This window comes from Papio anubis, chromosome 5, assembly GCF_008728515.1.
Source record: "Papio anubis isolate 15944 chromosome 5, Panubis1.0, whole genome shotgun sequence".
Taxonomy (NCBI): Eukaryota; Metazoa; Chordata; class Mammalia; order Primates; family Cercopithecidae; genus Papio; species Papio anubis.
In genome coordinates, this window is record NC_044980.1 from 165,706,046 (window position 1) to 165,719,280 (window position 13,235).

The 13,235-nt window shown below is 41.7% G+C and overlaps 1 protein-coding gene and 1 pseudogene across 4 annotated transcripts in view; one reads left to right on the forward strand and one right to left on the reverse strand.

Annotated features, from left to right (window-relative positions):
* The window catches only part of CREBRF (CREB3 regulatory factor), an 85,136-nt gene that overhangs the window by 21,811 nt on the left and 50,090 nt on the right, over positions 1–13,235 (forward strand). Inside the window, exon 2 of one of the 3 annotated variants that reach the window (XM_003900528.5) lies at positions 7,526–7,735. In XM_003900528.5, the coding sequence (XP_003900577.1) occupies positions 7,727–7,735 (9 nt within the window). In that variant the 5' untranslated portion in view covers positions 7,526–7,726. Of the gene's footprint in view, positions 1–6,410; positions 7,750–13,235 lie in introns of those variants that run through there. The other 2 variants (XM_031666608.1, XM_031666607.1) reach the window with 2 other exon arrangements.
* On the reverse strand, positions 11,405–13,214 carry LOC101000962 (annotated as a pseudogene). The gene is made up of 3 exons (XR_004183902.1): positions 12,653–13,214; positions 12,182–12,337; positions 11,405–11,565 (listed from the first exon to the last, which is right to left on the reverse strand). The product of XR_004183902.1 is annotated as a cell division control protein 42 homolog (transcript).

The following is a 13,235-nucleotide window of genomic DNA, read 5'->3' on the forward strand; positions in this document are numbered from 1 at the left end:
GGCGTGGTGGTGGGCGCCTGTAGTCCCAGCTACTCGGGAGGCTGAGGCAGGAGAATGGTGTAAACCCGGGAGGCGGAGCTTGCAGTGAGCTGAGATCCGGCCACTGCACTCCAGCCTGGGCGACAGAGCGAGACTCCGTCTCAAAAAAAAAAAAAAATTTCAAACATGTTTTGGAGGGGACATTCAAACCATAGCATCTTCCTTGCCTGTCTTGTCTTTCCTTTCTTCCTCTTTCAACTTTAATGAGGATTAAGCCTTAGGAGAAATGATTTATTTAAATTAGGGGTTATGGCCAGGCACAGTGAAGTTGAGGTGTGGTGGAGGTTGCAGTGAGCTGAGGTGGAGGTTGCAGTGAGCTGAGATTGCACCACTGCACTCCAGCCTGGGGCACAGAGTGAGACTCTGTCTCAAAAAAAAAAAAAAAAAAAAAATTAGTGTTTAGAACAGTTTCTGCCTCTTAGAATTGTGGATCTGGAACAGTTTAAAGACAACAGAGAGAGGAACAAGACCCCTGGTCACATGAAAGAAATGAGCATGAACCAGCAAAGATTAGGAAAGATCAAAGTAGACCATAGTACATTAACTACATAGCAGTATAAATTTATTGGCATTCCTTTTTTGTGTTTCTTTTTTGAGACAGTGTCTCACACTCTGTAACCCAGGCTGGAGTGCAGTGGCCTGATCTCAGCTCACTGCAACCTCTGCCTCTCAGGTTCAAGCTATTCTCCTGCCTCAGCTTCCTAAGTAGCTGGGATTACAGGCACCCGCCACCATGTCCAGCTGATTTTTTGTATTTTTAGTACAAACGGGGTTTCACCATATTGGCCAGGCTAGTCTCGAACTCCTGAACTCAACTAAGCCTCCTGTCTCGGCCTCCCACAGTGCTAGAATTACAGGATGAGCCACTGCGCCCGGCCTGTATTCAGGCACTTCTTATCTAAAAAACTTAAAAAAAAATTGTTGTGGTAAAATATATAAAAATTTACTATTTTGACCATCTTTAGCTGTACAATTTTGTGGCATTACGTACATTAACAGCGTTGTGTAACCATCACCACTGTCTATTCCAGAACACTTTTTTTTTGAGACCAAGTCTCACTCTGTTGCCCAGGCTGGAGTGCAGTGGCACGATCTGGGCTTACTGCAACCTCTGCCTTCCCGGTTCAAGCGATTCTCCTGCCTCAGTTTCCCAAGTATCTGGGACTACAGGCGTAAGCCACCACGCCTGGCTAATTTTTGTATTTTTTGTAGAGACAGGATTTCATCATGTTTTGGACAGGCTGGTCTCAAATTCCTGACCTCAAGTGACCCACCTGCCTCAGCCTCCCAAAGTGCTGGGATTACAGGCATGAGCCACCACCCCCAGCCCCCAGAACACTTTTATCTTCCCAAACAGAAACTGTGTACACTTATTAAATAATAACTGTTGCAGCCCTTAGTAACCGCTGTTCTACTCTCTTTCTCTATTCTAAGCACCTCATATAAGCCTAATCATACAATATTTGTCCTTTTGTGTCTAGTTTATTTTACTTACCATAATATTTTTAAGGTTCATTCTTGTTGTAGTGTGTATCAGAATTTCATTCATTTTTATGGCTGAATAATATTGTTGTATTTGTCATATTTTATTGATCCATTCATCTGTTTGTGGACACTTGAGTTGTGTTTACCTTTTGGCTTTTGTGCATAATGCTGCCATGAACATGGGTGTACACATATCTGTTTCAGGCTCTGCTTTTAACTCTTTTAGGTATATACCTAGGAGTGGAATTGCTAGATTATATGGTAATTGGATTTCGCTTTTTGAAGAAATACCAAACCGTTTCCCACACCAGCTACAGTCCTACCAGCAAATGCACGAGGGCTCTGATTTCTCTATATCCTTGCCAATATTTGTTATTTTCCACTTTTTGGATAATACTCATCCTAAATGGTGTGTCAAAAATGTTTTAGCATTTACTCTGATGAATGTTAGATGACTCAGAAGAGCTACTTACTGTTGTGAGGAACCAGTTTCCTTAAGTTACTAAAAGGGGGCAATGGCCTAAGTCAGTTCCATATAAAAGGGGAGCTGCAGGGATTCTGGCCATCATATACAGCATCTCCTTATTCATAAAATACTCTCATTTACAAAAAGGCATGTTTATTTACAAAAAGGTATGTTTATTATTAATATATAATATATATTATTATCAATACATAATAAATATATATTGTTTGTAAAATACTCTCATTTACAATGAGGTTTATATATTTCTTGATGTGAACTTTTTCTTTATATGTGGACTCTAAGGATTAGCTGAAACTCTCAGATTTAGAAAGAGCACAATTGAGGAGCTCTTGAAAATATGTAAGCTGCCAGGACACACCAGTCAAGTCTTGGGCTTGGCTTTTAAAGTTACGATTACTTATTTCGGCAGTTCTAGGGATGAGCTTTTTGTAAGAAGATTATACCTATTACTTTACCTTTTGTCTTGCCTATCATACATCGTAAGCCTCAATATATGTTCAGAGAAACAAAAACAAAAAAAGCCCAGGATAAGACGTAGCAGAAAGGGGCTGTGTAAGAATTTGAAGCTGTGGCTATTTTCAAGTGATACCATTGAACCTAAAAAAATCATGTGTTCCTCCTCATGCTTCAGCTGTCTAGGATCTAGTTCTCTGTTACAGGAATATCTTTGTCTGCCTAACAGCTTTTGTTATTTTTGAATGAGCCTCAGGTATAGGAAATCTGTTGGTAAATAATATTTCTAATGTACCACAGTCCTCTCTTGAAAAATCCATAAAACTGTATTGGGGGCCGGGCGTGGTGGCTAACGCCTGTAATCCCAACACTTCGGGAGGCTGAGGTGGGTGGATATCCTAAGGTCAGCCGTTCGAGACCAGCCTGGCCAACATGGTGAAACCCCGTCTCTACTAAAAATACAAAAATTAGTGTGGTGGTACTTGCCTGTAATCCCAGTTACTCGGGAGGCTGAGGCAGAAGAATCACTTGAACCCAGGAGGCAGAGGTTGCAGTGAGCTGAGACTGCGCCATTGCCATTCTAGCCTGGGTGATGAGTAAAACTCCATCTCAAAAGAGAAAACAAAAACTGTATTGGGAACTGGTGGAACAGTGCTATGAATAAAAGAAAATAACGACTAGAGGAATTTGGCCTTTCCCTTTTTCCCCCAACTTCCCTGGAAGAAATACAAATCTTGAGGTAGGCATGAGGGCAGGATGGAAGATTTGATGATCAAATACATTTAGGAAATGGTACCTGGATATACTCACCTTTTGGTGATTTATAAAACACATTAACACAAAGTTTCCATGAAGTCCTATATCAAAGGCAGTATACAACTTCATTTAATGTGTTTTTCAAACCTCACAACCCTTTTGTTGAGTAACCATTGAACATTCTTTGTAACAAATATTCCTTGGTTCACACTTTGGGAAATTGACAACTGCTTTGTAAATTGAATTTTGTGTTTATTTTTATTTTTAAAAATACAGACAAGGTCTTGCTGTTTGGCCCAGGCTCGACCCGAACTCCTGGGCTCATGCAGTTCTCCTGCCTCAGCCTCCTAAGTAGCTGGGCCTGCAGGCATACACACCATGGTGCCGGGCTACTAGACCGTTGCTTTTGATGTATTTTAATATCAAAGCTTCAAGTAAGATACGGATATTCTTGAGTCTAAAGACGTGTAAAGCCATCCTGAAAAGCAAGTTGTTACACCTTCCTTCTCACTGTTGTTATTCTTGCCTTTTTTTTTTTTTGAGACGGAGTCTCCAGGCTCCAGGCTGTCACCAGGCTGGAGTGCAGTGGCACAGTCCCAGCTCACTGCAACCTCTGCCTCCTGGGTTTAAGCGATTCTCCTGCCTCAGCTTCCTGAGTAGCTGGGACTACAGGTGTGTGCCACCATGCCCAGCCAATTTTTGTATTTTTAGTAGAGACGGGGTTTCACCATGTTAGCCAGGATGGTCGTGATCTCTTGACCTTGTGATCCACCTGCCTCGGCCTCCCAAAGTGCTGGGATTACAGGTGTGAGCCACTGTACCTGGCCTTATTATTCTGCTTTGTAAATATTAATGTACCTGTTGTATATGGTTTGCTGGTACAGGATACAGTTTTTGAGTAGTGTATCATTATGGAAAATGCTATGTAATGGTAAATTCTGTAGAAAACTTTTTTCTTCCTTCACTTTTGGGTGGGCACTTTCATTCTTTGTGGTTGTGTTGTGATAAATGTTTTGGAAGAGTACTAAGCATTTCTGGAAAATGGGTATGAAATGTTGGGGATGAAGATAGTTTGTTGTGAAGTTGTATCATTAGTTTTAGAGACTGGGAGCCGTTTATCACTGAAAAGGAGTTCCACAGCATAGAGTAGAATTGGTCCTTTCCCTGTCCTATTTGCTGCCACTTGTGAGACTAGGAGAAACAACTAGGTGAACGAACTCAACCCATTACTTGGTAGAGACCCTCTCTGGGAATCAGTGCCTTGAAAACATTTAGCCGTGCTGCTAAGTTATCACAGGTATTGAGCTTTTGAGCTAGACTCGCTGTAGGACAAATAATGAAAAACTAAAAAACAAAAACGAACAACAGGCCAGACGCGGTGGCTCAAGCCTGTAATCCCAGCACTTTGGGAGGCCGAGACAGGCGGATCACGAGGTCAGAAGATCGAGACCATCCTGGCTAACACGGTGAAACCCCGTCTCTACTAAAAATACAAAAAACTAGCCGTGTGAGGTGGCGGGCGCCTGTAGTCCCAGCCATTCAGGAGGCTGAGGCAGGAGAATGGCATAAACCCGGGAGGCGGAGCTTGCAGTGAGCTGAGATCTGGTAACTGCACTCCAGTCTGGGCGACAGAGCGAGACTCCGTCTCAAAAAAAACGAACAACAACAACAAAAAAACAAAACCAGAAAGCATTGGCACAATATACCTATTGATGATAATCACCTTTCCAAATTAATTTTATTACTACATCATAGTGTAATATGTCATTCATTCCCATAACATTTCTATTACATGGTTAAGAGAGAGTAAGTGTTATTTCTCTGATCTAGGAGCTAAGGCATAAACTTAACAAATTTACTCCAGTTTGTATGGCTGTTTCAATTATGGGATCAAACTTGGAATCCAGATCTCCTAAACAATTGCCCTTTTTGCTAACTGCATTTACTCAAGTTTGTTTTGATGTGTTTAAATACATTTTTAAATAAATACATGTATTTGTATTGAAGTTTTATGGCTTAGACAGTTAAATAACCAGGAAAGAGTATTGTTTTTTTCCCTTAAAGATCAGAAAAGTGAGGCTTAGAAAGATGGCCTTACCTAGTGTTGTATAGTTTGGAGGTGAGAGCTGTGACTAGAATTTAGCCCTTTTTTGGTCCACTGTTGATAAACCAAGATGTCGGTAGATAGTGTCTTTACTGGATGCCAATAAGTGTGTATTGAATAGAACTCAATCTCTTCCTATTTTTTTTTAATTTTTAACAATTTTTAAATTTTTTTGAGACAGAGTCTCACTCTGTCACACAGGCTGGAGTGCAGTGGCACTATCTCAGCTTACTGCAACCTGTGCCTCCCAGATTCAAGCGATTCTTGTGCCTCAACCTCCCAAATAGCTGGGATTACAGGCACATGCCACCACACCTGGCTAATTATTGTATTTTTAGTAGAGATGGAGTTTTGCCATGTTGGCCAGGCTGGTCTTGAACTCCTGACCTCAAGTGATCTACCTGCCTTAGCCTCCCAAAGTGCTGGGGTTACAGGCATGAGCCACTGCGCCCAGCTGACCCTATTGCTAGTAAGGTCAATTTTTCAGATTTTAAAGGATATCAAACTTTTCTCCCAGATCCAGGTTTTACACCAAGATTATACTAGTCCACTTTATTGAACACATGACTTGAATTAGATGCCTTTTGGGAGGCCTAAATCATAGGTCTAGAAAAAGTGACTGACCTTATAGGAGTCAGGAGAGAGAATTAGGGCAATGACTATGACTACATACCAGTTGTAGGACAACGGCATGAGGTCACATAAGGAGAAACTGTGCAAGAACAGGCCTTTGGCAGGAACAGGGAGCAATCTAGTTATACTGTAGCACTGAATTGAAAAGCACAGTTAACTCTGTTTCTAGGTGGGCACTTGACATTGTTTCCTAGGTTAGACCAGTGAGTTGGGAATGACAGCCCACTGGAGGGGAGAGTGCAGCAAAGATGCAGGAAACACAAATTGTAGTCAGTTTATTAATCTAATTAAGTAGAACAATGATTGAGTCCCTGGGCATGGTGTTGTGTGCCTGTAATCTCAGCTACTTGGGAGGCTGAGGCAGGAGAATCACTTGAACCCAGGAGGTTGAGGTTGCAGTGAGCCAAGATTGGGCCACTGCATTCCAGCCTGGGTGACAGAGTGAGACTCTTGTCCAAAAAAAAAAAAAAAAAAAAGGAAATTAATATAATGTATTACTCTAGCCCCAGACAATGTGCTGATTTCAGAAGGCAAATTCGTTGTAAATTGATTGTTTACCAATATAAGAAGTGACACTACATCTAGACCAAATTAGATCAAGGATAGGGCAGTGTTTCTCAAACTTTAGAGAGGACCACAATCACCTGGAGGGTGTATTAAAAAACATTGCTGGTACCCACTCCTAGAGGTTCTGTTTTGAGTTTGCATTTTAAACAAATTTTTAGGTTGATGCTGATGTTAGTACTGCTGATCTTTGGATCACACTTTGAGACCCACTGATCTTGGACAGGAAAATGAAGCGAGTATAACTGTTCAGTTCCTCCTGATTAAGGTCTTCACGGAGAAGGGAAAAAACACTAACATTTAAGTCTGTACCCTGTCAAAATCCTGTGCCACGTGATTTGTAGTCGTTGTTTAACTTAACCCTTGAAACCACTCTGCAAAGCAGTCCCCAGGCCCATTTTCCCTCAAACATACACCTGTTAAAAACTTGCTGGAGTAATTCTTTCTTCACTGGCAGCTTATACCTTTTAACTGAAAGAATAATATTGACATATACCCGTACAAATGGGATTTTATTTAATGTAGAGGATATGTTAAGTTCCATTGCTGACTATTATATATTCATTACTCTTCTTGTTGACTTACGAGAGAGATAAAATGTAGATTAATTTAGCAGTAATGATTATACAATAAATGGAATTAAATTTTGAGATATAGTTTCTCATAAAGAACATAAAGTGAATGAGAGCTTGACTTTAAAAATCAATATATTACATCTTTCAGATCACAGAAAAAATGAGCCTATGTTAATTTTATGTGTGTTTTTTTTTAATGTTGCCAATTGGTTATTGACCAGCTGTACTTTAGAAAAATACAGGAGGAGGAATGGTAAATTTCAGAATAGTAAGTATTAAGGTATGACCAAATCCTTGATAACTCAATGATAAGACTTATTTAAAGCACAGTATTTTCTGCTAATATTGTTTTTGAAAAGTCAACTTTTTTTTGAAACGTCAACTTGTTTTTCCTGGAACTCAGTGAAGTTACTTTGTGTTGTTTGACAGACAGCATCATACAGAATTATTTAAAAAAAAAAAAAAAAAAAGCAGTGATCCAAGCAGTTGAATTGGAAGCACTCTGGGGAAACCTGCTGTTTATTGTGAAAATCATCTTCGATCTCGGAATTAAAAGTAAAGCTGGAAAGGAATTTACAAACGAGAAAAAAAAGAAGTTTGGAATCGGATTCACAGGATCTGGGCTTGGAAATGCCTCAGGTAAATCATACAGAGTAGGTGCAAAGTTTTATATTTTCCCACTACAGAAAGTCAATACCATTGACTCTTAAATGAATCTTAACACAACTTTGCATACTACCTTTTTATGGTATCTTATTTCTGATCTCAGCTAGTTTTGAGTACATGTTCTTCCTTCCATTGGCTTCTATTTCTTTCTTTGCTATCACTTGAAGTTTAATGAGTTCTACATAGGTAGTATGGTGAATAGGTAGAAGGTAGACAGATCTGCTGGCTTTATGGGGCAAAACCAACTCCCCTGAAAATTAATCTGCCACAGCAATCCTATTTCTGTCTCCTCACTCTTCCTGTTTCCCAGTTCTTACCTTTCATTTATGCCAGCTGAATTTAGAAGTAATTAAGAGGAAATAGTGAGAGACTTCAGGCTCCCTCCCCCAACCCCTCTCATCTCTCTCTTTCTCATAGACACACACACACATACATATGTGTGCACATATAAATATCTCCTTACAAAACATATCTAAGAATGATTGTATCTGTTTATATTATGGCAGCAACTCTGAATTGATCGGTTTTGGTTTGAGGCAATCACTGAGACAATCAGTGAAGCCCTGTTAGTCCCTATTCTGCTTATCTAAACTCCTTTTCTTCTCCAGTGTTTAGCTCTTGCCCCTCCCCTGTTTGTTTCAGTGCTGGGGAGAAACCTAGAAGTAATGAGTGGGCAGGGACTCTTGGGTGACTTTTTGTGTCTGAGCTATCCTTTGAGCATAGGGAATCAACAATTTGCTGGGATTGTCTGGTGACTCGAGACAGGCAGAAGAGGCAAAGAAAGGGGACTTGGTTAATGGATATTGAAAAGACAGTGGCCGGCCAGGCCCAGTGGCTCACGCCTGTAATCCCAGCACTTTGGGAGGCCAAGACAGGTGGATCACAAGGTCAGGAGATCAAGACCAGTCTGGCCAACATCGTGAAACCCTCTTTACTAAAAATACAAAAATTAGCTGGGTGTGGTGGTGCGTGCCTGTAATCCCAGCCACTCGGGAGTCTGAGACAGAATTGCTTGAACCTGGGAGGCAGAGGTTGTAGTGAGCCAAGATCACGCCACTGGACTCTAGCCTGGGGAAAGAGGGAACTCCGTCTCAAAACAAGAAAAGAAAAGACCAGCGGCCTACTGCCACCCCAACCTCTGTGACAGATGGACTGCACATACCCTTTTAGAGTGATTGCCCATTCGAGGTTTAGTTTTATATTTACTGAGTACTTGAATTTGGGGCTTAAATTTTAAACTTATTTTCTCAAGCTAACTTTTTCTAGGAAGAAAGGTTCTGCAGGCCTGGAAATGTTGGGGGGAAGGTAAGAGAAAGAGAAAAAGAAAAACAATAAGATGGGACGTACCATTGAAGAAAAATACGATGAGAAGGTCTATGAAAGGTCCAGTTTGCAAAAGATAGAAAGTATATGAAAAGAATAAGCAAATAGATTAATACCATTTAAAAACATTTCTGCAGAAACTTGTAAAAAAAAAAAAAAAAAAAAAAAACTTAAGAGATTTTTGAGGCCGGCGCGGTGGCTCAAGCCTGTAATCCCAGCACTTTGGGAGGCCGAGGCGGGTGGATCACGAGGTCAGGAGATCGAGACTATCCTGGCTAACATGGTGAAACCCCGTCTCTACTAAAAAATACAAAAAACTAGCCGGGCGTGGTGGCGGGCGCCTGTAGTCTCAGCTACTTGGGAGGCTGAGGCGGGAGAATGGCGTGAACCCGGGAGGCGGAGCTTGCAGTGAGCCGAGATCACGCCACTGCACTCCAGCCTGGGAGACACAGCGAGACTCCGTCTCAAAAAAAAAAAAGAGATTTTTGGCCTGGTGTCAGTGGTTCATGTCTGTAATCCCAGCACTTTGGGAGGCCAAGGTGGGCGGATCACTTGAGGTCAGGAGTTTGAAACCAACCTGGCCAACATGGTGAAACCCCATATCTACTAAAAATACAAAAATTAGACCAGGTGTGGTGGTGCGCACCTGTAGCCCCAGCTACTTGGAAGACTGAGTCAGGAGAATTGTGTGAACCCGGGAGGTGGAGGTTGCAGTGAGCTGAGATCACGCCACTGCACTCCAGCCTGTGCGACAGAGCGAGACTCTGTCTCAAATAAAAAAAAAAAAAAAAAGCTGGGTGCGGTGGCTTGCACCTGTAATTCCAGCACTTTGGGAGGCCGAGGCAGACTGATCACTTGAGGTCAGGAGTTAGATCAGCCTGGCTAACATATAGTGAAACCCCCATCTCTACTAAAAGATATAAAAAGTAGCTGGACTTGGTGGCGTGTGCCTATAGTCCCAGCTGCTTGGGAAGCTGAGGCAGGAGAATCGCTTGAACCTGGGAGGTGGAGGCTGCAGTGAGCTGAGATCTTGCCACTGCACTCCGCCTGGGTAACAGAGCAAGACTATGTCTCTCCAAAAAAAAGAAATTTTTTATTCTTTCTCATTCTCTTTCTTCAGCTCAGTTAGATTTTAAAGTGAAGCCTTTCTATTATTTGACCCACTTTAGAAGGGTGAGCCCAGACTTGACTCTGAGGGATTTGTATAGATGTTAAAATGTAAACAGAAGATAGAGAAAAAAACAAGAAGGAGAATTAATGCTGGGTCTCAAGTCTTTTTTTTTCCCCTTTATTTATTATGGAATGGACTGTGCCCTTTTCGGGAATCAGGATTAAGGCTACAGCGTTCATGCTCAAGTTACTGGTCTTACCAAGGAGATCTTTGGGTATTTAGTTGATTCTGTTTCCGTTACCTTCCTGCAGGCATTGGTTATACTAGATAGTGAATCCCAAACTGTCTTCCAGCTTGCTTTGGAAAATAAGACATGGGACTCACTTAGCAGCACAGAGTGAGAGTGATTTGCTGTATCTGCAGACCCCAGGAAAAGACAGGGAATTCTCTACTGATGATAGTTAAAATAGTGTTGTTAGACAAGGATGTGAAGAAATGTTATATAGCTAAGTGAAAGTACTTGATAGGTGCTGTATGGTGACTGGTGGCTAAATAAGCTTTAGTTTCTAGAAGATATTAATTGCTGCTGTATATTTTTTCAATTTTTTTTGACAGGGGAAACACTTCTTTAAATTACAAACTCAATTCATTTGGTGTATTTCAAAGGTGCAATACTTTTCTTCATGTATCAGTGAAGGAAGTTAGAAATTAACTCCCCCAAAAAATAAGCAAATGGCAAACCAATGTCCGTGAAAGTCACAGTCACATATAGTGTGGCCTAGAAAACAGAGGGGCAAGACAGGCTCCAGCCACTTTCATGAGTTTCATCAAATACTGGATCTACTCAAGGGTGGAAAGAAAAGGCAACTTTCAAAAAGGAGTATGTTATTAAATGAGGCGTTTACTATACACCTTCTTGAAAGCACCAGATGGGGAACATGTTTTCTAAACTAGATCTAGGAAGTGGATCCATCCTCCTCCCCTTAAGGGCTATCCACTGGTTAATTAATAAAAAAAAAAAAAAAAAAAGACTGAAAAATCGCACACACACTCCCCTCAAAAAAATAGGAGGAAAAAACCAACAACATACCAAGATGTCCCAGATTACTCTCCAGAGTGGAACTGGGGAACAGCTTCAACAATTCCAATTAGTTTATTACAGAGTCATCCATAAGCATGCCTTGCTTTTAAACAAATAATAAGTTTTAAAACAACAAAACCTAGTACTAATCACTTTTCTGACAGTACACAATTAATCAAAATTAACTAGTACTGGGAGGGGGAAAGGGGGACCCATACCTATGGGCCTTGTCCTACACAAGTGCATGTGGGTAGGTACACGGCATTTGTCATTATTGCAAAAACGAATTTACTTTTATTTTTATTTAGTTATTTATTTTTGAGACGGAGTCTCGCTCTGTCACCCAGACTGGAGTGCAGTGGCACGATCTCTGCTCACTGCAAGCTCTGCCTCCCGGGTTCACACAATTCTCTTGCCTCAGCCTCCACAGTAGCTGGGACTACAGATGCCTACCACCACACCTGACTAATTTTGTTTTTGTATTTTTAGTAGACACGGGGTTTCACCGTGTTAGCCAGGATGGTCTCTATCTCCTGACCTCGTGATCCACCCACCTCGGCCTCCCAAAGTGCTGGGGTTACAGGCGTGAGCCATTGCGCCCGGCCTATTTTTTATTTTTTGAGATGGGAGTTTCACTTTCGTTGTCCAGGCTGGAGTGCAATGGGACGATCTCGGCTCACTGCAACCTCCACCTACTGGATTCAAGCGATTCTCCTGCCTCAGCCTCCTGAATAGCTGGGATTACAGATACCACCACACCTGGCTAATTTTTGTATTTTCAGTAGAGACAGAGTTTTGCTACATTGGCCAGCCTGGTCTCGAACTCCTGACCTCAGATGATCCGCCTGCCTTGGCTTCCCAAAGTGCTGGATTACAGGCTTGAGCCACCGCACCCAGCCTGAATTTTAACTTTTAATCTTTAGTTTGATTTAAACATTGCTTTTAGTATGATGCCGACACCAGCTGTGCAGAAAGGGCTCTGGAGAGATGTTCATAGCAGCACACACCGGCAGCTCTTCTTCGATTCTGGAGGCTCCAGGGCAGCCAATATTGCATCGTCCAATATGTTCCTTTTTTTTTTTTTTTTTTCTGGAGATGTACTTTCGCTCTTGTTGCCCAGGCTGGAGTGCAATGGTGCAATCTCTGCTCACTGCAACCTTTGCCTCCCAGGTTCAAGCGATTCTCCTGCCTCAGCCTCCCGAGTAGCTGGGATTACAGGCACCTGCCACCACGCCCAGCTAATTTTTGCGTTTTTAGTAGAGACAGGGTTTCACCATGTCCAGGCTGGTCTCGAACTGCTGACCTCAGGTGGAACACCTGCCTCAGCCTCCAAAAGTGCTGGGATTACAGGCGTGAGCCATCGCGCCCAGCTGTCAAATAAATTCTTTAGGCCTTTTTGTGTGAGTGTAGAACTCTCCATGATACCTGACAGCCTTCAGGTCACGGGCCAGCTTTTTAGCAGTCTCCAGAGTGATAGGCTTCTGTTTGTTCTTGGAAAGTTTCTCAATAGTAGATATCTCTGATATCAGTTTGGGTCCCAACAAGCAAGAAAGGAGTCTTTGGGATGGTTATCTCAGGCACCTACTTTTTTCACATTTTCAAATGAAGATGGAGAGACCACTGAAAAACACAGTAGAAATATATCTGTTTGTGGATAACTCAGCGGTTGTAATCTGTTATAATCCTTTGCCCTACAATATCAAAAAGTCCAAGAGTGTATGGTTCTCTACCAGTCATAATGGTGACTGCATAGTTGTCAAAAACAGTACATTATTCTGATGGAAATTTGTTTGTTGTGTAGGATATCAGGAGACATGTTTTACCAACAGCAACATCACCCACAACACACTTAATTGTCTGCATTGCTGAAATAGTTTTGTATCCACTTTAAATATTTCAAATCTGATGTTGACCTCAGCTTCTCCACCAGGGCGTTGGCAGCACTCTATTTTTTCTAT